Consider the following 25,971-nt stretch of genomic DNA (forward strand, 5'->3'; position numbering starts at 1 on the left):
CATATTCTATGAAGATCTTTATCGGTCAAACCGCATAACAACATACGTTATTCCCTTTGTCATCGGTATGTTACTTGCCCGAGATTCGATCGTCGGTATCATCATACCTAGTTCAATCTCGTTACCGGCAAGTATCTTTACTCGTTCCGTAATGCACCATACTCATTATTCACATTGCTTGCAAGGCTTATAGTGATGTGCATTACCGAGAGGGCCCAGAGATACCTCTCCGAAAAACGGAGTGACAAATCCTAATCTCGATCTATGCCAACTCAACAAACACCTTCGGAGACACCTGTAGAGCATATTTATAATCACCCAGTTACGTTGTGACGTTTGATAGCACACAAAGTATTCCTCCGGTATTCGGGAGTTGCATAATCTCATAGTCAGAGGAACATGTGTAAGTCATGAAGAAAGCAATAGCAATAAAAACGATCATTATGCCAAGCTAACGGATGGGTCTTGTCCATTAGATCATTCTCTAATGATGTGATCCCGTTGATCAAATGACAGCACATGTCTATGGTCAGGAAACTTAACCATCTTTGATTAACGAGCTAGTCAAGTAGAGGAATACTAGGGACACTCTGTTTGTCTATGTATTCACAGATGTACTAAGTTTCCGGTTAATACAATTCTAGCATGAATAATAAATATTTATCATGATATAAGGAAATATAAATAACAACTTTATTATTGCCGCCAGGGCATATTTCCTTCACCGCCCCATTTTTTGGGCTGGATATGAGGGGTGTCGGTCAGCCGGAGCGTTTGAGGCCCGTTTAAGGAGCCCGTCTTGGTCAAAAAATCGTGACCGAACACTGATCGAGCGGCTTGCCCAGACGTATGAGGCAGGTTTGAGGCGTCCGACTATAGATGCTCTTACACTTTTTACATAAATGTTAAAAGTGTTACTCATGCATTTTTCATGTGGTGAAAAAACTTTGTTCGTGCAAGTTTTTAAAAAGTTTGTATCATTAAAAAATAATGTGTATTACAAAATGTTCAACGTCCATTAAAAAATGTTTAGCTTGTGTTGGAAAAACGTTTAACATGTATTCAGAAAATATCAAACATGTATTTTCTAAAATGTTCATCATTTATCTCAAAAGGGTTTAATAGGTGCCAAAAAATGTTCAACGTGTATAAGAAAAATGTAAAATGTGTATTCATACAATGTTCAACATGTATTTCAAAAAAATGCTCAAGGTGTATCTGGAAAATATTTAACTTGTATTAAAAAATATTCAAACAGTATTTGATAAATGTTCAACATGTATTCAAAAAATTATTAACATGTATTTGAAAAATATTTTTTTAAACATGTATTTGAAAATACTAATTCATTATGTGCTTAAAAAATGTTCAACGTGTATAAAATGTCCAATGTGTATATGAAAAATATACAATGTGCATATGAGAAAATCTTCATCATGTATTTTTAAACAATGTTCAAGTTGTATCTGGAAAATATTTACATGTTTCAAAAATAAGTTCAATATGTATACAATTTTCTAACATGTATTCGAGAAAATATATTCAAACATGTATTTAATAAAATCTGCAATTGTATCAAAAAATGTTTGGCGCGTATACAAGAAATGTACAACATCCATGATTTTTTATATGTTATTTGGAAACAATTTTTTAAAATAAAAAAAACTGCATGGAACCTTCCAAAATCAGCCAAAACCGATGGAAGGTTCCACGAACCAGTGCTCGGTACTTTTGCAAAATCGGTTCAACATGCCGAACCACTAAGACAACATAGCAGTGAGTGCCAGAGGCAAGATGAAGCTATGCGATGAAATTGAATAAAATATCGACTCAAGTGGGCCGGTTCACCACGCGCGTTTAGTCGCTTTCCAGCAGCCCGCGACCGGAACAGGAGCATTTGGCGCCAACTCCTATTCGACGCTTTAAAGCGCCGTTAAAGTGAAGACGGTACACATCGCACATTCCCTTCGTTAGATTGGTCCGGCCTATCTAGAGAACGTTTTTGTGAAGCTCCCAACTGGTTTTGAGAAGCTTCTGATCAGGTATATTTCTATTTATTTTTTGGCTTGCTTTTTGTGCAAATTTTCTGGTTTGTTTTTTCATTTGTTTTTATTTTTATGTTTAGTTTTCATTTTAAATTCGTGAGTATCTTTTCAAATCTGTGAAAATTTTCAAACTCCTGAATTTTACAATTTTCTAAACATTTTAAATTCGTGAACATTTTTCAAATCCGTGTTTTTTTATCAATCCGTGAACATTTTCAATTCCGGAACTTTTCTCAGATCCACGAATAATTCTCAAATTTGCAAAGATTTTTCAAATTTGTAAACTTTTTCAAATTCATGAACTTTTTCGTGTCTTGATTTTTTTTTCAAATTCATGAACTGTCAATTTTAGGAAAAAGTGAACCTAAGTGTTTTCAATAAGTTAACGGTCAAAGGTCACCCAGTAAATTGTTCAACGGTTGACTGGTCGACCATAGTGAGCGACCATTAGGCGGACGACGGATGGCGGCGCGGCAATATGAGAGGCAATGGCTCTTACGGAGGACGCGTACTTTCGAAGGATCTTTGTCGCCTCAGACTGTAAGCTACGCCGGCGGAGCTATGGCAAGGCCGAATGGGCCATGGCCCGCCGAGCATTTTAGACTTTGCACATTTTTTTTGAAACGGAGGCAAAAAAATTGCCTCATATATTAATTAAGGGAGAATAGAGTTTGAAATACACCTCTTAATTGGAAAACAAAAGAGTGTTACTCTCCTGGTATGTGTTGCCCTATTTCTTCACCCCCAAAGGTTGGCTTCACTCTTGATGTTGTTGAGCAAAATCGCTGGAGGCATACTCTTTTGTCGAAATACCCAGGCGTTCCGTTTCATTCCAAATGGTCCATCCTAATAGCATAGCATGAACACCAACCCACATGCTATTTTATTTGTTTTGGCACGCCCAACAATTGGCTTCAAGCTCCGCGGTAGCGCGTCCCTTATGGCGCGGCTATTAATGAGATTAGAGAGCATATTTATAATTTTAATTCTTGCATCATTAGTCATGAGTTTTGAACCTTAAATGTTGAGACTCACAATCTTGCAAAGATATGGTCTGACTCTATGGGCTGGCCGCAACCAACCCGAAAACTTTATTTTCGTCCGTGTAAACGGGGTGACCGCATAACAAAGTTTAAAAAAAAGGCAGTTGCGTGCAGCAGGCAAAGTCAAAGTAGGCGGACGACGGACGGCGGCGCCGCAACCGGGACCGCAGAGAATCTACCCATCGAGATCAAGAAAAACCTCTCACCCATCGCTGTTGCACGCATAAAGGCAGGACATCAAAACATCTTTCGTCTCAATCTGCACCAGTTCGGGTTCTCAGAATCCCATCTATCCTATCATCGGGAGAATTACGCAACTGCTCACTCATTTTCTTTGGTCAATCCTGGAGAACTGCAACCACAAGTCCACAGCCGTTGGTGGGGCATTGCAAATTCGCAATCTCGAGCCGGTGGCACGGACGAACCCGCAACGATGCGCAGCGTCACAAGTCACAAGTCCTCGCTAGCGGCTAGTCTTCCGTCACCTACGATAGCGACGGCGAAAAGCGGTCCGCGGGGACGCCCATCGGCACGGAACAAAAAGGGCTAGCAGGAGTAGCTCTGCTCCGAGAGACGCGAGACGACACAGTGCCTTGCGGCCTCTTTTCCACACCCACCCCCAACCCCGTGCGGCGGCGCTCCCACGCTGACGGACCAGGCCACTGCCTCCCCCCTCCCCGTCCTCTACCTGGATCGCGCCCGCGAGCGTCTCCTCCGCGGAGACATGGCCGGCTACGACGGCAACGGCAACAGCAACGCCGTCCGCGGCGGCGGCGGCGGGAGCAACCAGGAGGAGGTCCAGATAGAAATCGCAGGTCAGTTCGCTTCTGGTTCGAGGGCGTGACGAGATATCTCGCTGTTTTCTGGTTCAAATTTGCCCCGGATACTAGGTAGAACATCAAGTTAGCAGTTCACCTTGATACGTGGAAACCCTCGTGCGCTGTGGTGCCCATAGACAAAAGTACTACGTATTTATCTGAGTTTGCTTCGAAGAACTTTGGTGGTCCGTTGGTGGGGGAGCGACCGCACGCGCACGAGGTGTTCGATGAATTGTGTACGGCATCTTGGCACTATGCCATAACGGGTGGTTTATACTGTTTGTTGGAGTTCGTCCAAACATTTTGTCATGTCTTATTATCATCCATGTTCGGAATTTACAGTTTGATTTAACCTGTCGGTACTGCTTTCCAATTGTAAATTGCAGGATCCTCCAAACCCGCGGTTTCCTTGGCCCATGAAGCACCCCAACAAAGCGCTCCGGTTAAGCACTGGCAATGGTGGTTGATGGTGGTACTGAACATGTTCTTCCTTGTGGCTGGTCAGACGTCGGCAACACTCTTAGGGAGATTCTACTACAATGAAGGTGGCAATAGCAAATGGTTGTCCACGTTTGTCCAGACTGCTGGTTTTCCGGTGTTGTTTATTGCCCAATTTCTTTTCCGTCCAAAGTCACCTTCCACACAAGCAACTACCAGTGGCCCTGAAGCATCTATCACCAAAATCACTCTGATATACATTGCCTTGGGACTCATCATTGCTGCAGACGACTTGATGTATTCCTACGGTCTATTGTATCTTCCTGTCTCAACTTACTCCCTCATTTGTGCTAGTCAGCTGGCCTTCAACGCCGTCTTGTCATATTTTCTCAATGCCCAAAAGTTCACCCCTTTGATATTCAACTCGGTACTACTCCTTACATTTTCTGCTTCGCTCCTTGGAGTTGATGAGGATTCTCCGAGCAGTAGTGATATCTCTCAAGGGAATCATGTATTGGGTTTTGTGTTGACACTGGGAGCATCGGCCACATACTCACTTATTCTGTCTCTCATGCAAGTTACGTTTGAAAAGGTTATTAAGAGGGAGACCTTCTCAGTCGTGCTGAACATGCAGATTTATACGGCAGTTGTGGCTACATTGGCTTCTCTTGTTGGGTTGTTTGCAAGTGGTGAATGGAAGACTTTGGAGGGAGAGATGCACATGTTCAGCCCAGGGAAGGTGTCCTATGTAATGACAGTGCTATGGACAGCTATATCATGGCAGATAGCTTCTGTTGGAGTTGTGGGGTTGATCTTTGTGGTTTCATCACTCTTTTCAAATGTGATAAGCACTCTAGCTCTACCCATCATTCCTGTTTTCGCAGTGATTTTCTTTCACGACAAAATGGATGGAATAAAGATTATAGCTATGCTGATAGCCATCTGGGGTTTTATTTCATACGGCTACCAGTTGTATGTTGATGACAAGAAGTCTAGGAAGACTTCGTCCAGTGTGGAGGAGAATTCCTAATTGCTTTGGTGCATTATTTTCCAGACTTAATTTCTTGGTACTCGATGAGGTACTAGTTATTACTAGGCTTACTAGTAAGTTCATCAAAAGAAATATCATTTCTATATGTATAGAATGTTATTAGTTTCTTCCCTTTTCCTATGTAAGAGATGTATCATCATGGGAGTTGGGAAATAAGAAGGCAAAAGTATTTCTGAGACGTGTTTCCATATTTTGCATCGTCATGCTAATAGTTGGTTTCCTTAAATATTCTGGATGTGCTTATTGAACACTGCATAATGGGCTATTACTGTTGGTTTGGTTCGGTTTGGCCCTTGCGGGTAGTGAAAACTACTGATTTGGGCTGTTTTGCACTGTGAGTGGGAGTTTCGGACGTATGTGCCAGTTCAGATTCTACTATTATGTGTCAAATCCCTTTTCTTGGTGCCATATTTTCTAATTGGTCATCCAAAATATAGTTACAGAATAAAACCGTTTTGTGGCTTAATCTGGAGGAGTTTCTTGTTCTTCCTTTTGTGTTCAGTTTCTAGTTGTCATCTTGTAGAGTACTGACTGTTTAAGAAGCAAGAATACACGGAATAAATGTCTTTTTCCTTTATGTTTCCCACAGACCATAACATTGGCTACCCGACTGGTAGCACATACTTGGTTAAAAGGCATTCATTGGTTTTGTCCAAATGAATACAGAGCATAACAAAGGCCTTGCAGCTTGTATATATATATATGAATTTTGTGCTCTATATCCCATGGTTTTGTACAAAACCGCATTACATCGAGTACGGCATTATTTATTCATATTATATGCTATAGAACACAGAGCCTGAACAGAATATGTTCACCTCTTAATCTACTTGCGAATTGTGATACATGGTTGTGAATTATAAAACATTATGAGCAGCTCCCAAATTTTTAATTATGCCATCCTCAAAGAGGTCAACCATTGTTTAAAAGGAAAGAGGTCAACCGTTGAGGTCCATATGTGTATGATGTAAGGAATCTACATAACTAGAATCAGAATACCTCGCTATGGTAATATTACCAAGCATTTTGTTACTAGTACCTTTGGTAATTCGAGGGCACAGTAAGAGCTTGGCAACATAACCATTCTGTTTGCAAGAAGTGCTTCGATGGTTTGCAAGAAGTGCTCCGATGAGGTATATTTGATGGTTCATGCAAGTTGAAGTTGACATTGACTGAAAGAATCTTCATCGTGTTGCCCCATCATTGTTAAAATATACCGTCGTAGGTTTCTTGATCATAAAATTTTGACAGATGTGGAAGCAGCTATATTGTTTTCATCTGAACTTTATATGCATCCAACCTGGCTTTGAGAGACGTTGAGGAAATATGAACATGCTTGTTCGGTTAGTAGGTAATGGTGGCAGCAAATATGAACTACTCCTATGTGTTGTTATGTTTTTTTTAAAGGGAATGTGTTGTTATGGTATTAATGTGTTATATCTGGGAATTCATACTTACGCTGCATAGTTATTACTCTCTCTGTCAACAAATATAAGACGTTTTATACCACTATACGTCTTATATTTGTTTATAGAGGGGGTATTTTTTAGCCGAATCTGTAGGAACTCTTCCCACAGTTTTTTTTTCTTACTGTGTTTTGCTCAGAAGGGGAAAAAAAATTCTAAGCTGAAATAACAACAAAGAGTAATCAAAGTGCTGATTATCTGAAGCTCTGCACCCTATGTGCTGCTCTGAATACTGGCTATTCAAGTCTTCAGGATTATTTTACTTATGTAATGAAAATTATGTGCTACTTTTAGTTGGCCAAGGTGTTTGAGGCCGAGAAGCTAAAGATTGTTCCTAATTCTCCAAGAGTGACTCATCTCCAACCACAGTATTGTTGAGAACAGGTAAAGGGTGGCAGCTGTTATTCTACACGGCAAGATGATCCAGTCATCTTGTGGGTACAGTTTCGAGTAGCACAGTCATGCGCTGCTTCACCATACGCATGTGCTTCCATTGAAACTTCCATGTTCACGGTTATCCAGCTACACCTGAAAACAGCATGATGAGGGAGAACTATGCGGCAGTCATCTTTGAACCTTCCCACCCAAAAGGTTCTCGCTGTGTCCCCCTTAAAACTTCTCACCCAAAAAGGTTTGATTTCTTCAGCACGTATTCTCGAATCATTGAGTGAATAAGGATGTTTTGAAGAAGAAAAATGATGTACAGATTTGATTCAGGTCATTTGCTCTCTTGCAAAATCTTCAGCAGTAACATGCAAGGATCACAACACTAGAGCCATCTCAATGATTTTTTTTTTATCTGAAGTGTGAGCAATTCTACTTTTGTTTTACCTTGTCTGGGCTGTTTCAGTTAAGCTGCATATTTCCTAAACTTAATTACTTAATTATATATCCCAAGCTCCAGTTACAGGCTCCTTTTGATAGATTTCTTCTCTTCCAGGAAAGAGGGGCTGCTGTCCAGAGACATGCATATCTTTCCCTGCATTATTTTGAAGCGAAGGATGATCCGAGACCGACGCCAAAGCTGCTTTTAGGAAGCTGTTGCTGTGTAACCGGAGGAACCATACATCCATAGCAGGTGATATACTTTGCTTTAATGTGCGGTGCATACCTACAGTACCAATCATATGTTTCTATTATGAAGGTGAAGATATCTAATGCCAAATCATTGGGGGTGGCGGGGCTTAATTGCAGCATGTAGTTGCCCGCCACATCGGTACATTGTTTAATTATCGTATAAAGTATAGCAGCTCATTGTAACACCGCATTAGGTTTGTTGAAAAAGCGACGCGTTAGCTGTAATCATGTTGCCCTTTCCATATATCCTTCTACAAACATAAAAGCAATTTATTTTTAAGAAGCCGTTTGGTGTGGATAGAGAAAAATAAGAGAGATACTAGTAGCTGTTTTAGTACGTGAACCAGCTTACATGATTGTTGGTTAGTTTATGGCTATTGATTATCCCTGCCTGTCTGATGGACAAATCATTGTTTCCACCCTGTCTAGAGCATGTGCAGCAATTGCCGCCTTAATGCTACATGAGTGGTATGGTTAGACAAATATTCCCCTCTGGAGTTTGGTTAGGCCACATAATTCTTCTGGTGTGATTGTTATATACTTGCCACATGATGGGCACCCAACGAAATTACTTCAAGCCAAGGTCACCTGCTCTCAGAATCTGCTTAGCGCAATGCTGAAGAGCATGAGTTGGCAAGGATTTTTTTCTCCATAAAGCTATTGGTATTTATTTCCCATTGTTTGCCTGTGTTGTGATACATGCATGCATGTTCCTGTTTGTCTATGATTGGGCTGTGTTTAGGTGATGAGCCGTTGGAGAAAAAGGCAAGGAAGTGATTTGGTTTTGCTGAAATGCCGTGCGAATGATTTTGGCAGAAAGATTGCATGTGGGCCTCATGTTACCCTCTTTTAGTAATAATAAATCTATGTTAAAAAAACATATGCATTGCACACTGCTGACATTCTAGAGTCTGGGCAATGGGAAGGAGCAGAAGGCTTATTAATTTGACTTGGCTTCTTCTTCTCTTTACTGTTAAATTATTTCCATGCTTCAATGCATATTTTGCTCGCAAGTCTATCCGGCTAGAGTGTAGCTTATGAGTTAGAGCAGTGCTCCATTAATAGCTAGAAACAATAGCAGAAGATTGCAAGAAACACAGCAGAAGATTGCAAGCTCTGCATGCAAGCAACAGTAAAAGCAGGAAGACATTGAATAATAATATAATAACCGAAGGTTGCAGTAGATTTACATGGCAGCAACAGTTAACCCTACTAGTATAGCAGAAGATTGCAAGAAACACAGCAGAAGATTGCAAGCTCTGCATGCAAGCAACAGTAAAAGCAGGAAGACATTGAATAATAATATAATAACCGAAGGTTGCAGTAGATTTACATGGCAGCAACAGTTAACCCTACTAGTAATTGGGGGCTGGTGGTCAACCATGGGAGAACACTATGGAAGGCAAAACTGAGGACCCAAAAAAAGCCTTCCTCCCTCTTCTCCAATGCTCCTAACAATGAGGGATACATTCCCACCTTGAACAACAAAATGGAAAAGATCGACCGATGATGCATAAGGCACATACATATTGGCTGCTATTTGCTACTAGTAGTACAGAACAATGATTCTGAAGCATTTGGTTTACCAAAAGAAGCTTGTCCTTGAGGAGCTTCCCTTCTTCTTGGATGACTTCCCCTCGCCCCCTTTCTCCGCCTTGTTGCCGGCTTTCTTGCGGGAGCTCGTCGAGAACCTGGTGCGCATGTCATCTTCTTCCTCGTCCTCCTCCTTTGGCCTCTCGCCGCCACCGCCGCCGTCGTTGTCACCGTTCTTTCGATGGCCTGCGTCAGGCGACGGGGGCTGCACCTTGACCTTGGCTGGTCCAGTCGAAGCATCAGAGGCAAGGGAGTCGTTGTCATCGCCATCATCCTGGTAGTATTCCTTGCCTCCTTTCCTGCCACGGACGAGGTAAGTGTAGCCGTAGCCATCATCGACATTGCTTCCATCGCTGCCGCTTCCCTTGCGGCTACCGCCGTCGTCGTCGTCGCCGCTTTGCATGGGGGAGGCCAGGTACATTGTCCACCCAGACTCACTGCTGTTGCAGCCCTCGCCATCATCCCCGGTGATATGGGAGGATTCCATGGCAGGCAGGCAGGCGGGCGGGCAATGAGAAGATCTAGTGAATGAGGATGAAATGGAATGCAGAAACAAGAGAGGGAAACGAGAGAGGCTAAAGATAGCCAAGGGAACAGATGCAGAAGAAGTAGAAGTGTGCAGAGAAAGAATGAATAGCTACTTGGAGGAGAATACTGGATAGCGAGCTCTCTATTTATGCTTTCTCCGGGGCAATCATCAATGCAACACTGAGGAAGCCATTGTTGGCTATCTTCTTTGTGCTAGCTCTTTGAATATCTACCTACATGAGGAGGAAGAGGAGGACATTGAAGAAGTCTCTGACGCCCAGCCATCTCCTCCTCTCTTCATAGGAGAGGGCTCTGCTCTTGTGTTTGTGGGGAGAGGAGAGCGGCTGCAGGAGGGTGGCAGTGTCCTTAAATGGGAAAGACAGCTTATCCTTCCAACTGTGTCTCATAACTTTCCCAACCAATTTGTTCTCTGTCTTGTCACCAAGCCAAGAGGAGGGGAGAGGCCTGTTTCCTCCTGTGCAGCGCGTACGTAGCAATAGCATTGTCACAGGGTTTTCATCTGTCGTTGCCCATGTGGCCTCGGCTCATGGTGGGGGGCCTGGCTGGTTGCCCATCTGCTCGCTCTTGTGGAGGCAGCCGTAGGCACATGCACAGCAGGGCATGCAAACGCAGGACATGTCTGTCCATGGCTTGAGGGGGGAAGGACATGAGTGAGCTCATATGCCTTCTCTCGTGGTCGCCACCTCCTTTGCTCAACGACGGGCCATTTGCATGCTCTTCACTGATATCATGTATTCACATGTTTTTTTTTCTGCAATAAGCCCATTAGGCCAACTCCAACGCGCGACCCCAAACGGACGTCCGTTTCGTCTGCTTGGGGTGGCAATGAGACCGTGTCCGCCTAGATTTCTGGATGCGCCGGTCGTGCGCCCAACGCGCGGCCGCATTTCGACTGCATCTCGTCCGATGTGCATATAAACCAGCATATAAAATTGTTTAAATCAAACATAGCAAATAGTTTATACGTTCGAAATAGTCTTTAGAACCCAATCGAAAGAAAACAATATCAAATAGTCTTACAACCCAATCGAAATTTGTTTGCATGAAAAAAAAATTAAACTGATATATCTACCGGTCGCTAATGTGAGTCCACATGTGCTCAACCAAATCATCCTGGAGCTGGATATGAGTACGCCAGTCCCGCAATTCACGATGAAAATGGACAAACTGTTCGAAGGTTGCATGAGGTGGCTGCTCAGACATAATATTTTCACCCTGGAAATCAGACGCTTGGTCGTAGATGCTTTTATCACGCTCATCCTCCACGATCATGTTGTGCATGATCACACATGCAGTCATCACCTCCCAAGGCTTCTGCGTGCTCCATGTCTATGCAGGGTTTCGAACGATACCCTATCGAGACTGAAGCACACCGAAAGCACGCTCCACATCATTCCTAGCACTCTCCTGCATTTGGGCAAACCTTTGTCTCTTCTCTCCTTCCGGATTGAGTATGTTCTTCACAAGAGTGGACCACTGTGGATAGATACCATCAGCAAGGTAATTTCCCTTGTTGTACTGGTGGCCATTGACCTCAAAGTTGACCTCCGGACAGTGGCCTTCTGCAAGCCTTGCAAACACCGGAGAGCGCTGAAGAACACTGATATCATTGTGAGAACCAACCATGCCTAAGAAAGAATGCCATATCCACAGATCTTGTGAAGCCACCGCTTCAAGTATGATAGTAGCACCTTTCACATGCCCCTTGTACTGCCCATGCCAAGCAAATGGGCAGTTCTTTCACTTCCAGTGCATACAATCAATACTATCAAGCATGCCCGGGAAGCCCCTCTCGGCATTGACAACCAACAACCTCTATGTATCAGCGACAATTGGCTCTCACAGGTACTCAGGGCCGAACATTGCCACCACGGCCTTGCAGAAACTATACATTGAGAGGATACATGTGGACTCACTCATACGAACATACTCATCCACAAGATCACCAGGAATTCCATATGCAAGCATGCAGATAGCCGCAGTGCATTTCTGATAAGAAGAGAAGCCAAAGTTGCCAAGGGCATCCTCTTTGCACTCAAAGTATGGATCATATGCTACCACTCCCCCCGAATACGATTGAACACATGTCTCGCCATACGGAAGCGACGGCGAAATTTGTGTGGTTTGAAGAGTGCGCTATTCTCAAAGTAATCGGCGTAGAGAATGGTGTGGCCTCTCTCCCTATTGTGGTTCAAGGCCGAAACATGGCCGGGGATTGATCCCCAGTACCGAGGTCGCTTCCTACTAATGTGGTCGTGGACGACCAAAGCAGCCGCCACTAGCTCTTCATCATCCGATGAACAAATGAAGTTGTGAAAGAAAAACTCATCCCCGCTATCCATGATACCTTGTGAGGAAAGGGTCGAACACCTTGCGGTCGTGGTGGAGAGGTGGCCGGAAAGAGCAAGTCGACGAAGCGAAGCAAGGTTGGTGCTGATGGGGTGGGCACGCTGCGGCAATGAAACGCCTGCCAGAAGTTGTTGGGGTCGACGGCCGGCGACGTCGACCGTAGGTTCTCTCCCACGTCGAAAAGGAACCATGAACGTCGAAAAAAAATCTACCGAAATGCGGGCATGGGGCGGCTATGACATGGCGTGGTTGTGGGGCAGACAACCTTGATGGAAGGCGATGCGGCCGGGAACGGGGGTGGCGGCGGCGATGGCGGAGGGTGGATGGCAGAGGAAGAGAAAAGTGGTTGTGTCCTCCACAGGCAGGCCAGGGGGACAAGGGCGCGCGCCGCGCCCGTCCGCACGTGTCTGTCCGCAAACGCGACCCAACTTTGGGCCGGGAATTGGTCAAAAGCAGATGAAAAACGGACGATGGTCCGTTTGCGGCCGCGCGTTGGGCGGCCTGTTCTGTCCGTTTGTCCCCAAACGGACGCGACTGGACCATTTGGGGTCGTGTTTTGGAGTTGGCCTTATGGCATGTATAATGGAGGCAGCGCCATATAGCTGCCCCATCTTCCATGTAGGTTGAAACCACTATATTTTTGTCTCCCCAAAGCAGCCATAGCTTGGCCGGACCACACCTCCTTCACTTTTCTTAGTATCTCTTACTCTTTCCTTTACACGCGCATCACATGTCTCACAACTAGTTCTTCTCTTTTGCTTTATTTCACCTTTTTGATGAAGCATCGGCCTCCTTTGCAAGAACCTGTTCTTCTCTGCAAGCACTAGCTTTTTTCCCTCTCTCTTCCACATCATCGGTTTTTTCTATGGAGCAGCAGTCCTACTTGGAGCGTTGGCCATGCCAAAAATGCCTTGTCCTTACATGGAGATGGGGGCACATTTGCAAAGTTATTAAACACATCTCCAAATGGATCACTCATTTATCCATGGACATGTCTGAATATGTCAGAGGACTGAAAAGGATCGAGAAGAGGGGTTTAGAGGGGGGGGGGGTGATTAGACCCTCAACAAATAAAAGTGGCAATTTTTAAATTGTTCAAGTTAAGGTGGAGTTTTAGCACAAGTTTAAGCATTCACAATACATTTCAAGCAAGCATGACAAGAGTATATGCAGCGGAAAGAGTAAAGTATGCTAACTGCAAGAAAGTAAAGGGATGGGATTGGAGTGTGCAAACGCAATGAAGACACATAGATTTTTGGCGTGGTTCCGATAGGTGGTGCTATCGTACATCCATGTTGATGGAGACTTCAACCCATGAAGGGTAACGGTTACGCGAGTCCACGGAGGGCTCCACCCACGAAGGGTCCACGAAGAAGCAACCTTGTCTATCCCACCATGGCCGTCTCCCACGAAGGGCTTGCCACACTTGGGTAGATCTTCACGAAGTAGGCGATCTCCTTGCCCTTACAAACTTCTTGGTTTAACTCCACAACTTGACGAAGGCTCCCAAGCGATACCTAACCATTCTAGGAGACACCACTCTCCAAAAGGTAATAGATGGTGTGTTGATGATGAACTCCTTGCTCTTGTGCTTCAAATGATAGTCTCCCCAACACTCAACTCTCTCACAGATTTGGATATGGTGGAAAGATGATTTGAGTGGAAAGCAACTTGGGAAAGGCTAGAAATCAAGATTCTTGTGGTAGGATTGGTATATCTTGATCTCAACACATGAGTTGGTGGTTCTCACTCAGAAAATGTATGCTGCAAGTGTAGGCACGTTCTGATGGCTCTCTCACAAATGGAAATGGGGTGGAGGGGTATATATAGCCTCCACACAAAATCCAACCGTTACACACATTTGACCCAACTCGGTGAGACCGAATAGAAGGACTCGGTGAGACCGATTTAGTTCAAAATGTGAACGTTAGGAATCTCGGTGGGACCGACTGGAACAACTCAGTGGGACCGATGTGCTAGGGCTTAGGGCAAACCTCATCTCGCTGGCACCGATTGCATCAACTCGGTGAGACCGAAGTGAAGCAATTGAGCAACAGAGAGTTGGTCAAGCCATCTCGGTGAGACCGATCGCTATTTCAGTGAGACCGAAATAATTGGAACATGCAACAGAGAGCTGGCAAGGCCATCTCGGTGAGACCGAGATCCTATCGGTGTGAACAAACTGTTAGGGTTTCTGGAAGTGGCTATGTCATATGAACTCGGTGGCTCCGAATAGTATGATTGGTGGGGCCGAGTTGGAGTTTGGGATTTTGACATATTTGGAATGAGAAAGTGGTTGAGGGTTTTGGAGCAATATCACTAAGCATTTGAGCAAGCAAGCCATTAAGCAACACCTCATCCCCTTTTAATAGTATTCGCTTTTCCTATGGACTCAATGTGATCTTGGATCACTAAAATATAAATGAAGAGTCTTGAGCTTTTGCCAATATGTGTCCTTAGCATTTTGAAGGGGTTCCACATCCTCTTGTCCTTTCCACGTCATTGTTGAACTTGTCTAAAATACACTAGATAAAGGCATTAGTCCAACAAGAGATATGTTGACATTAATTACCAAAATCACCCGGGAGCAGTTGTGCTTTCAATATCCCCCTTTTTGGTAATTGATGACAACATACATCAAAGCTTTAGATAAATGATATGAAGGGTAGCAGGTAAAGCTTTGGAGAGACATGTAACAAGCATAAGCTCCCCCTACATGTATGCAATCATGTGAAGATAGAGTATACTAACATGTGAATGCATAATCATGACAAAGAAAGTAGTAAGTTACGTGTATCTTGTCTATATGCATCAGAGCAAATGATATTATTAAGAAATATACCTTCATGTTTATGATTCCATCTTGCAAACAATATGTGCAACAGCAAGAGATCATCATGCACATGAGTGTGATGCATATACTTACCTTGTGGTCTTGAGCTGACTTTGGAAAGAGTGGGCTTGAGAAAACAGGGTTAGATAACACAAGATCACTCTAAGTAAAGCAGTTTTAGGGAACCACAAGAGTACCAAGACTGGGATGACATGTAATGGGTGAGTACTAAGTACTTCATTTAGATGTAGACATGTCCCCAAAGATTTAAAAATGTGCAATGAATTCCAAAGATTTTTCTCCCCTTAGACAAGAACTCTTTCTCCCCCTGAATCTGATATTGGATAACGCGAGAAGATAGGGTGAGATAAAATCAGAGCAAAATAGGGTAATATGAGCCAAAATATAGGGCAATATCAACCAAAATCAGAGCAACAAGAATTTTAGCAATAACTAAGATCAAACATGTTGACATGTCTTTCCCCTCTTAAAGACATGTGACTTCTCTCCTCTTTTGTTAACAGGCATCTGTAGAAGAGCTTAGATGTGCTCATTTGATAAGATTTGATGTGCTCTCTCTCCCCCTTTGACATCAATTTCCAAGAAGGGTACTTTTGGATCATGAGCCAAATAGGTGTGGTCCTTGAGAGTCACTACAAAGCAGCAGGTGTTTTATGATGCTTATAGACGGAAGAATCATTGAGTGGAGCTGAAGAAAATAGGCAGTAAGAAATGGCAAAACATTTTCTTAGAGTTGAAATCGGTGACGCCGATTTGTTTTCCGTCGGTGACGCCGAGATGACAAAGTCACAGAAGGTCCCGATCGGTGAGACCAAATCAGTCCATGTCGGTTGTACCGATGAACTATTTACAAGTGAATCTCGTATTTCGGCCAAGCCGATGGGTTTGGATCGGAGGGACCGAGTTCAACACAGAGTAAAGATTTTGTCAACTCAGCTCACTTGGCAAATGAAATCTCACAAGGATTTGCAAGGAATTAACAAAAAGATTTGCAATGAATTAAACACAGATTAAAAAAGTAAAAAGATCTAGATGAAGTTTTTTTGATTTACAGGAAGACATAAAAACAAGAAAATCATGCAAATGAAACATCAACTAAGCAAAAGAACACTAGAGAACTTCATCTAGAAAAGGGTCGACAACAAAATCACCTATGTTAGAGTATATTGACTTAGGAGTCAAGTGAGATCACTTGATCATAGGTCATACTCATCGTTTAAGCTCTAAATGGGGTTACCATTTTACGTTTAAGCATTTTGATGTATTCACACCTTGTTGAGTTGCTTTAGCTCATGTGTTGAAGCAAAACTTCTCTAAGGTGGAACTACATACCTTGGGTTGTGGTGTTGATCTTGATCATGTAGTTGAACTTGTGTTGGATGCTCAAGGTTGATGTTGTCCATCAAGAGTTGGGAGCATCACTAGTAGTTTGAGTTCATCTTCCTACATGGCTTAGTCTTGCAAGGAAGAGCACTTGTGTATCCAAAATGACAATCATGAAACTTGATACCAATTGAAATTTGATATATTGAAATAGTCAACGGATATGTTGAGTGAGTTCATGCTTCCTTGAATTCAACAACCATATCATAGGGACTTGGTGATGTAGAGATTGCTCAAGATGTGAGTGGCTTGCAATCTCATAGATTTGGGTTCATCCAAGTACCTACAAGGGTTAATAACATGCAAAGGTACAAGTATAGATCCGAGACATATGATCATCATCATAAGAGAAATATTAAGGATTAGTCATAAGAATGCTCATGCCTTGCATGTATTGTTGGGGAACGCAGTAATTTCAAAAAAATTCCTACGCACACGCAAGATCCATCTAGGTGATGCATAGCAACGAGAGGGGAGAGTGTTATCTATGTACCCTCGTAGACCAAAAGCGGAAGCGCTATGACAACGCGGTTGATGTAGTCGTATGTCTTCACGATCCGAGCGATCCTAGCACCGAAGGTACGGCACCTCCGTGATCTGCACACGTTCAGCTCGGTGACGTCCCACGAACTCTAGATCCAGCTAAGGTCGAGGAAGAGTTTCATCAGCACGACGGCGTGGTGACAGTGATGATGAAGTTACCAGCGCAGGGCTTCGCCTAAGCACTGCAACGATATGAATGAGGTGGAAATCTATGGAGGGGGGCACCGCACACGGCTAAGACAACTGTCAACTTGTGTGTCTATGGGGTGCCCCTCCCCCGTATATAAAGGAGTGGAGGAGGGGGAGGGCCGGCCTCCTATGGCGCGCCCAAGGGGGGGAGTCCTACTCCCAGTAGGAGTAGGTTTCCCCCCTTCCCTAGTTGGAGTAGGAGAAGAAGGAAGAGGGAGAGGGAGAGAAGGAAAGGGGGGGGCCTTCCCAATTCGGATTGGGCTTGGGGAGGGGGGGGGCGCTCCCCCCTTGGCCGCCTTCTCCTCTCTTCCACCATGGCCCATTAAGGCCCATTAACTCCCCGGGGGGGTTCCGGTAACCCCTCGGTACTCCGGAAAAATGCCCGAACCACTTGGAACCTTTCCGGTGTCCAAACATAGCCTTCCAATTAATATGTCAATCTTTATGTCTCGGCTATTTCGGGACTCCTCGTCATGTCCGTGATCACATCCGGGACTCCGAACAACCTTCGGTACATCAAAACACATAAACTCATAATACCGATCGTCATCGAACGTTAAGCGTGCGGACCCTACGGGTTCGAGAACTATGTAGACATGACCGAGACTCATCTCCGGTCAATAACCAATAGCGGAACCTAATGCTCATATTGGTTCCTACATATTCTACGAAGATCTTTATCGGTCAAACCGCATAACAACATACGTTGTTCCCTTTGTCATCGGTATGTTACTTGCCCGAGATTCGATCGTCGGTATCTCAATACCTAGTTCAATCTCGTTACCGGCAAGTCTCTTTACTCGTTCCGTAATGCATCATCCCGCAACTAACTCATTAGTCACATTGCTTGCAAGGCTTAAAGTGATGTGCATTACCGAGAGGGCCTAGAGATACCTCTCCAAAACACGGAGTGACAAATCCTAATCTCGATATATGCCAACCCAACAAACACCATCGGAGACACCTGTAGAGCATCTTTATAATCACCCAGTTACGTTGTGATGTTTGATAGCACACAAAGTGTTCCTCCGGTATTCGGGAGTTGCATAATCTCATAGTCAGAGGAACATGTATAAGTCATGAAGAAAGCAGTAGCAATGAAACTGAAACGATCATAATGCTAATCTAACGAATGGGTCTTGTCCATCAGATCATTCTCTAATGATGTGATCCCGTTCATCAAATGAAAACACATGTCTATGGCTAGGAAACTTAACCATCTTTGATTAACGATCTAGTCAAAGGCATAGTAGGGACACTCTGTTTGTCTATGTATTCACACATGTACTAAGTTTCTGGTTAATACAATTCTAGCATGAATAATAAACATTTATCATGAAATAAGGAAATTAATAATAACTTTATTATTGCCTCTAGGTCATATTTCCTTCAGTCTCCCACTTGCACTAGAGTCAATAATCTAGTTCACATCACCATGTGATTTAAAATCAATAGTTCACATCTTTATGTGATTAACACCCATAGTCCACATCGCCATGTGACAAACACTCAAAGGGTTTACTAGAGTCAATAATCTAGTTCACATCGCTATGTGATTAACACCCAAGATTAATAAGGTGTGATCATGTTTTGCTTGTGAGAGAAGTTTAGTCAACGGGTCTGCCACATTCAGATCCGTATGTATTTAGCAAATTTTCTGTGTCTACAATGCTCTGCATGGAGCTACTTTAGCTAATTGCTCCCACTTTCAATATGTATCCAGATTGAGACTCAGAGTCATCTGGATCGGTGTAAAAGCTTGCATGAATGTAGCTGTCTCTAATGCATAACCCCAAAACGATAGTGGTAAATCGGTAAGAGACATCATAGATTGCACTATATCCAGTAAAGTATGGTTATGACGTTCGGACACACCATCATGCTGTGGTGTTCCAGGTGGCATGAGTTTGTGAAATTATTCCATATTGTTTTAATTGAAGACCAAACTCGTAACTCAAATATTCGTCTCTGTGATCAGATCATAGAAACTTTATTTTCTTGTTACGATGATTTTCAACTGTTGGGGAACGTAGTAATAATTCAAAATTTTCCTACGTGTCACCAAGATCAATCTAGGAGATGCTAGCAACGAGAGAGAGGGAGTGCATCTTCATACCCTTGAAGATCGCTAAGCGGAAGCGTTACAAGAACGCGGTTGATGGAGTCGTACTCGCGGCGATTCAAATCGCAGAAGATCCGATCTAGCGCCGAACGGACGGTTCCTCCACGTTCAACACACGTACAGCCCGAGGACGTCTCCTCCTTCTTGATCCAGCAAGGGGAGAGGAGAAGTTGAGGGAGAACTCCAGCAGCACGATGGCGTGGTGGCGACGGAGCTCGTGGTTCTCCGGCAGAGCTTCGCTAAGCACTACGGAGGAGGAGGAGCTGTTGGAGGAGGAGAGGGCTGCGCCAGGGGAAGGGGTGCGTTGGGGGAAGGGGGGAGGAGGAGGCGCCCTAGGGTTTCCCTAGGGGAGGGGCGGCGGCCACAGGGGAAACCCTAGATGGGTTTGGGCGCCCCCACCCCTAGGAAACTTGCCCCCCCAAGCCGGGAGGGGTGGCTGCCCTAGGGGAGGCGCCCCCACCTCTCCACGTTACGTGAGATGGGGTGGGAGGGGCGCACAACCCCTTAGTGGGCTGATCTGCCCCCTCCCCTCGGCCCATAAGGCCCCCCAACGCTTGCCGGGGCCTCCGAAACCCCTTTCGGACACGCTGGTCGTCACCCGGTACCCCCAGAACAATTCCGGACTCCAATACCCTTCGTCCAATATATCGATCTTCACCTCCGGACCATTCCAGAGTTCCTCGTCACGTCCGGGATCTCATCCGGGACTCCGAAAAACCTTCGATAACCACATACTATTTCCCATAACAACTCTAGCGTCACCGAACCTTAAGTGTGTAGACCCTACGGGTTCGGGAACCATGAAGACATGACCGAGACGTTCTCCGGCCAATAACCAACAACGGGATCTGGATACCCATGTTGGCTCCCACATGTTCCACGATTATCTCATCGGATGAACCACGATGTCGGGGATTCAATCAATCCCATATTCAATTCCCTTTGTCTATCGGTATGTTACTTGCCCGAGATTCGATCGTCGGTATCCCCATACCTCGTTCAATCTCGTTACCGGCAAGTCTCTTTACTCGTTCCGTAATGCATGATCTCGTGGCTAGCTCCTTAGTCACATTGAGCTCATTATGATGATGCATTACCGAGTGGGCCCAGAGATACCTCTCCATCATACGGAGTGACAAATCCCAGTCTCGATTCATGCCAACCCAACAGACACTTGCGGAGATACCTGTAGTGCACCTTTATAGCCACCCAGTTACGTTGTGACGTTTGATACACCCAAAGCACTCCTACGGTATCCGGGAGTTGCACAATCTCATGGTCTAAGGAAATGATACTTGACATTAGGCAAGCTCTAGCAAACGAACTAGATGATCTTGTGCTATGCTTAGGATTGGGTCTTGTCCATCACATCATTCTCCCAATGATGTGATCCCGTTATCAACGACATCCAATGTCCATGGCCAGGAAACCATGACCATCTATTGATCAACGAGCTAGTCAACTAGAGGCTTACTAGGGACATGTTGTGGTCTATGTATTCACACATGTATTACGGTTTCCGGTCAATACAATTATAGCATGAACAATAGACAATTATCATGAACAAGGAAATATAATAATAACCATTTTATTATTGCCTCTAGGGCATATTTCCAATAGTCTCCCACTTGCACTAGAGTCAATAATCTAGTTCACATCACCATGTGATCAACACTCATAGTTCACATCGTCATGTGACTAACACCCAAGAGTTTACTAGAGTCAATAATCTAGTTCACATCACCTTGTGATTAACGCTCAATGAGTTCTAGGGTTTGATCATGTTATGCTTACGAGAGAGGTTTTAGTCAACGGGTCTGCAGCATTCAGATCCATGTGTTCTTCGCAAATCTCTATTTCATATTGTAGATGTTGCTACTATGCTCCACTTGGAGCTATTCCAAATGGTTGCTCCACTATACGTATCCAGTTTGCTACTCAGAGTCATCCGGATAGGTGTTAAAGCTTGCATCGACGTAACCCTTTACGCCGAACTCTTCATCACCTCCATAATCGAGAAAACATTTCCTTATTCCCAAGGACAATTTTGACCGCTATCCAATGATCCACTCCTGATCATTCTTATACCCCCTTACCAGACACGTGGCAAGGCACATCGCGGTACACAGCATGGCATATCATATAGAGCCTATGGCTAAGGCATAGGGGACGACTTTCGTCCTTTCTCTTTCTTCTGCCGTGGTCGAGCTTCAAGTCTTAACTTCACACCTTACAACTCAGGCAAGAACTCCTTCTTTGACTGATCCATCTTGAACTGCTTCAAGATCATGTCAAGGTATGTGCTCTATGAAAGTCTTATCAGGCGTCTTGATCTATCTATAGATCTTGATACCCAACATGTAAGCAGTTTTACACAGGTCTTCCTTTGAAAAACTCCATTCAAACAACCCTTTATGCTTTCCAGAAATTCTACATCATTTCTGATCAACAATATGTCGTTCACATATATTTATCAAAATGTTGTAGTGCTCCCACTCACTTTCTTGCAAATACAAGTTTCTTGCAAACTTTGTATAAACCCGAATGCTTTGATCACCTCATCAAAGTGTATGTTCCAACTCCGAGATGCTTGCTCCAGTCCATAGAAGGACGCTGGAGTTTGCATACCTTTTAGCATCCTTAGGATCGACAAAACCTTCTGGTTTGTATCACATACAGCCTTTCCTCACGGAAACCGTCAAGGAAACTTTGTTTTGACAAACTTTAGCATCACTATGATTGAGAAAGTCTCATCACAGTCAACTCCTTGAACTTGTCGGAAACTTCTTTGAGGCAAGTCGAGCTTCATAAATGGTGACATTACCATCAGCGTCTGTCTTCTTCTTAAAGATCCATTTATTCTCAATGGCTTGCCGATCATCGGGCAAGTCCACCAAAGTCCATACTTTGTTCTCATACATGGATCCTATCTCGGATTTCATGGCTTCCAGCCATTTGTTGGAATCCAGGCCCACCATCGCTTCTCCATAGCTCATAGGTTCATCGTTGTCCAACAACATGACCTTTAAGACAGGGTTACCACTCAAAAGTTGTACACACCCTTGTCGACCTATGAGGTTCGATAGTAACTTGATCTGAAGCTCCATGATCATCATCATTAGCTTTCTCTTCAACTGAGGTAGGTGCCACAGAAACATTTTTCCGTGCTGCGCTACTCTCTGGTTGAAGTAAAGGTTCAACAGCCTCATCAAGTTCTATCTTCCTCCCAATCAATTCTTTTGAGAGAAACTCTTTCTCGAGAAAGGACCTGTTCCTAGCGACAAACACTTTGCCCTCAGATTTGAGATAGAAGGTATACCCAATCGTCTTGTTTGGGTATTCTATGAAGACACAATTTTCCGCTTTGGGTTCGTGCTTTTCTGGCGGAAGCCTATCAACATAAGCATCGTAGCCCCATACCTTAAGAAACAAAAACTTAGGTTTCTTGCCAAACCATAGTTCATACGGTGACGTCTCCACGGACTTAGATGGTGCCCTATTTAAAGTGAATGTAATTATCTCTAATGCATAACCCGAAAATGATAGCGGTAGATCGGTAAGAGACATCATAGATCGCACCATATCCAATAGGGTGCGATTACAGCGTTCGGACACACCATTATGCTATGGTGTTCCAGGTGGCGTCAACTGTGGAATGATTCCACCTTGTCTTTAGTGATTGTGAAACTCATAACTTAGATACTTTTCCCTTGATCAGATCGTAGGAACTTGATCTTCTTGTTATGATGATTCTCAACTTCACTCTGAAATTGCTTGAACTTTTCAAACGTTTCAGACTTATGCTTCATTAAGTAAATATACCCGTATCTACTCAATTCATCGGTGAAGGTGAGAAAATAACGATATCCACCGCACGCATCAACACTCATCGGATCGCACACATCAGCATGTATGATTTCCAACAAGTCACTTGCCCGTTCCATTGTTCTAGAAAATGGGGTTTTAGTCATCTTGCCAATGAGGCATGGCTCGCATGTGTCAAGTGATTCAAAATCAAGTGACTCCAAAAGTCCAAAGGCATGGAGGTTCTTCATGCGCTTTACACCAATATGACCTAAGCGGCAGTGCCACAAGAAAGTGGTACTATCATTATCAACTCTACATCTTTTGGCATCAATGTATGAACATGTGTATCACTACGACCGAGATTCAATGAACCATTCACATTGGGTGCATGACCATAGAAGGTGTTACTCATGGAAACAGAATAACCATTATTCTCTGACTTAAATGAATAACCATATCGCAATAAACATGATCTAATCATGTTCATGCTCAACGCAGACAACAATGCAAACAACATTTATCTGGGTTCAACACTAATCCCGAAGGTACAGGGAGCGTGCGATGGTGATCATATCATTCTTGGAAACACTTCCAACACATATCCTCACCTCGCCCTTAGCTAGTCTCCGTTTATTCCGTAGCTTTTGTTTTGAGTTACCAATATTAGCAACTGAACCGGTATCTAATACCCATGTGCTACTAGGAGTACTAGTAAGGTACACATCAATAACACATATATCAAATATACTAGGGAAAGGGCTATAGATGAAATGGCCACTAATGGCGCACCAGACATGTGGTGCGCCACTACTATATAGCAGTGGCGCACCATGTGCTGGTGCACCATTAGTGTGAAAGACACTAATGGCGCACCAGACACACGGTGCGCCACTAGTAACAATTTTTTTATTTTTATTTTTCCAAACATACTAATGGCGCACCAGGGCACAATGCGCCATTACTAGTTCTAACTAGTAATGGCGCACCAGCCTCATAGTGCGCCACTACTATAATTTTTTTTGCAAAAATACTAATGGCGCACCACCAGCAGGTGCGCCATTAGTAACCAGGGTTACTAATGGCGCATTTGTAGGTGGTGCGCCATTAGTAACCTGGGACCAGCTAGATATTTTGGACAGCCACACCTACCCACTCACTTTCCCCACTTCATTCTCTCCACCTCCTCCTCCAAGCTTGTCTCGGCTGCCTCCTCCTCCTCACCTCATTTGCACCATAAATTCATCCAAATTAAGTGGTTAAATTACCTTTTTTGATAGGTAAGTAAGGGGGAAGCTATCTTTATGTTGTTCTCCCTCCAACAACATGCACATGCACTTTTTATGGCCTAGCTAGATCTATGTATGTTTGTGGTGTTGCATATATGTTTGTGTTTGCAGGTACCGGTATTTGAAATGCGATAGTTGCCAATATTTTGCCGGAATGTTGATTCATTTCCGTTTCGGCGAGAATTTGGCACTATGCATTCTTTTTGGTCCTATTTTTAGGGAAAGTCATGCCAATTTTTTTCTTGGTTCTAAAATATCATTTTGCTCTACCCTGCAGGCGACCATGGTCCGCACGATGACCGAAGGCATCGTGAATAGGTTTTTGAGCTCCGCGAAGGCCGAGATGCTTGAAAAGAACGAGACAGAGATAAGATGTCCGTGTTGAAGATGCAAGCTTAAGAGCCTTATTGCGGACCCGGATTCCGGGCAGGTGCGGGACCACCTGCTCTTGCGTGGTTTCATGGATGGCTATCGGTGGCAAGGTGATGAAGATGACTATGAAGTCGTCCATGGGGGCCGGGCAAGAAATGAGGAAGGGCAGCAAGACAACCACCGTGGCTCGGGCGGGCGAGAAGACGGAGAATCTCCAGGACATGATCACGACGGTGATACTGTACACAGTCATCATGTAGAAGATGCCGGACATGATGATGAGGATGATGCCGGAGCAGACGAAGGGCATGATCATGAAGATGAAGATGCCGGCGGAGCAGACGAAGGGCATGATCATGAAGATGAAGATGCCGGCGGAGCAGACGACGATGGACCATCGATGGGCTGGGTGCAGGACCCTCATATTCAAGAGCTGGTTCTCAAGCAGACGGATAACGCAAGAGCTGCCGCCCGAGAGAAAGCCAAGCTGGATCAACTAGAGATAGACGCGGTTACTCCATTGTATGAAGGATGCAGGCCCAAGGATACCCGCCTGAAAGTAACGCTCATGGCTCTGGAGATGAAGGTAAAACACAAAATGACCGACGCATGCTTCGACGAGAACATGTCATTCTGGCACGGACGTCTTCCCAAGGGGAACAAGTGCCCGACCAGTTTCGAGGAGGCGAAGAAAATCGTGTGTCCTCTGGATTTACCGCACGTGAAATACCATGTGTGCATGAACAATTGCATCATTTATCGGGACGAGCACGCGGAGTCTACCATATGTCTGGTGTGCGGCGTCACTCCATACAAGAAGAGGAAGAAAGCTCCTCGAAAAGTGGTGTGGTACTTTCCGATCACTCCTCGTCTGCAGCGGTATTTCGCGGACCCTAAGGTAGCAAAGCTCCTGCGTTGGCACGCGAATAGGGAGGAGAAGAAGCGAGAAGATGACGCAAATGATCCGGAGATAAATAAAAAAGACA

General features: G+C 44.2%; 2 protein-coding genes across 2 annotated transcripts; one reads left to right on the forward strand and one right to left on the reverse strand.

Annotated features, from left to right (window-relative positions):
* The first annotated feature begins 3,505 nt into the window (after positions 1–3,505).
* On the forward strand, positions 3,506–5,573 carry LOC109762163 (probable purine permease 11). The gene is made up of 2 exons (XM_020320984.4): positions 3,506–3,903; positions 4,293–5,573. Exons 1-2 carry the CDS (start codon positions 3,813–3,815, stop codon positions 5,372–5,374), a joined length of 1,173 nt encoding a protein of 390 aa, XP_020176573.1. The 5' UTR covers positions 3,506–3,812; the 3' UTR covers positions 5,375–5,573.
* Positions 5,574–9,214: 3,641 nt separating this feature from the next.
* Positions 9,215–11,075, reverse strand: LOC109762161 (uncharacterized). The gene has a single exon (XM_020320982.4). The coding sequence runs from the start codon at positions 10,016–10,018 to the stop codon at positions 9,521–9,523; it is 498 nt and encodes a 165-aa protein (XP_020176571.1). The 5' UTR covers positions 10,019–11,075; the 3' UTR covers positions 9,215–9,520.
* Between the last annotated feature and the right edge of the window lie 14,896 nt (positions 11,076–25,971).

Source organism: Aegilops tauschii, chromosome 6 (genome assembly GCF_002575655.3).
Source record: "Aegilops tauschii subsp. strangulata cultivar AL8/78 chromosome 6, Aet v6.0, whole genome shotgun sequence".
Lineage (NCBI taxonomy): Eukaryota > Viridiplantae > Streptophyta > Magnoliopsida > Poales > Poaceae > Aegilops > Aegilops tauschii.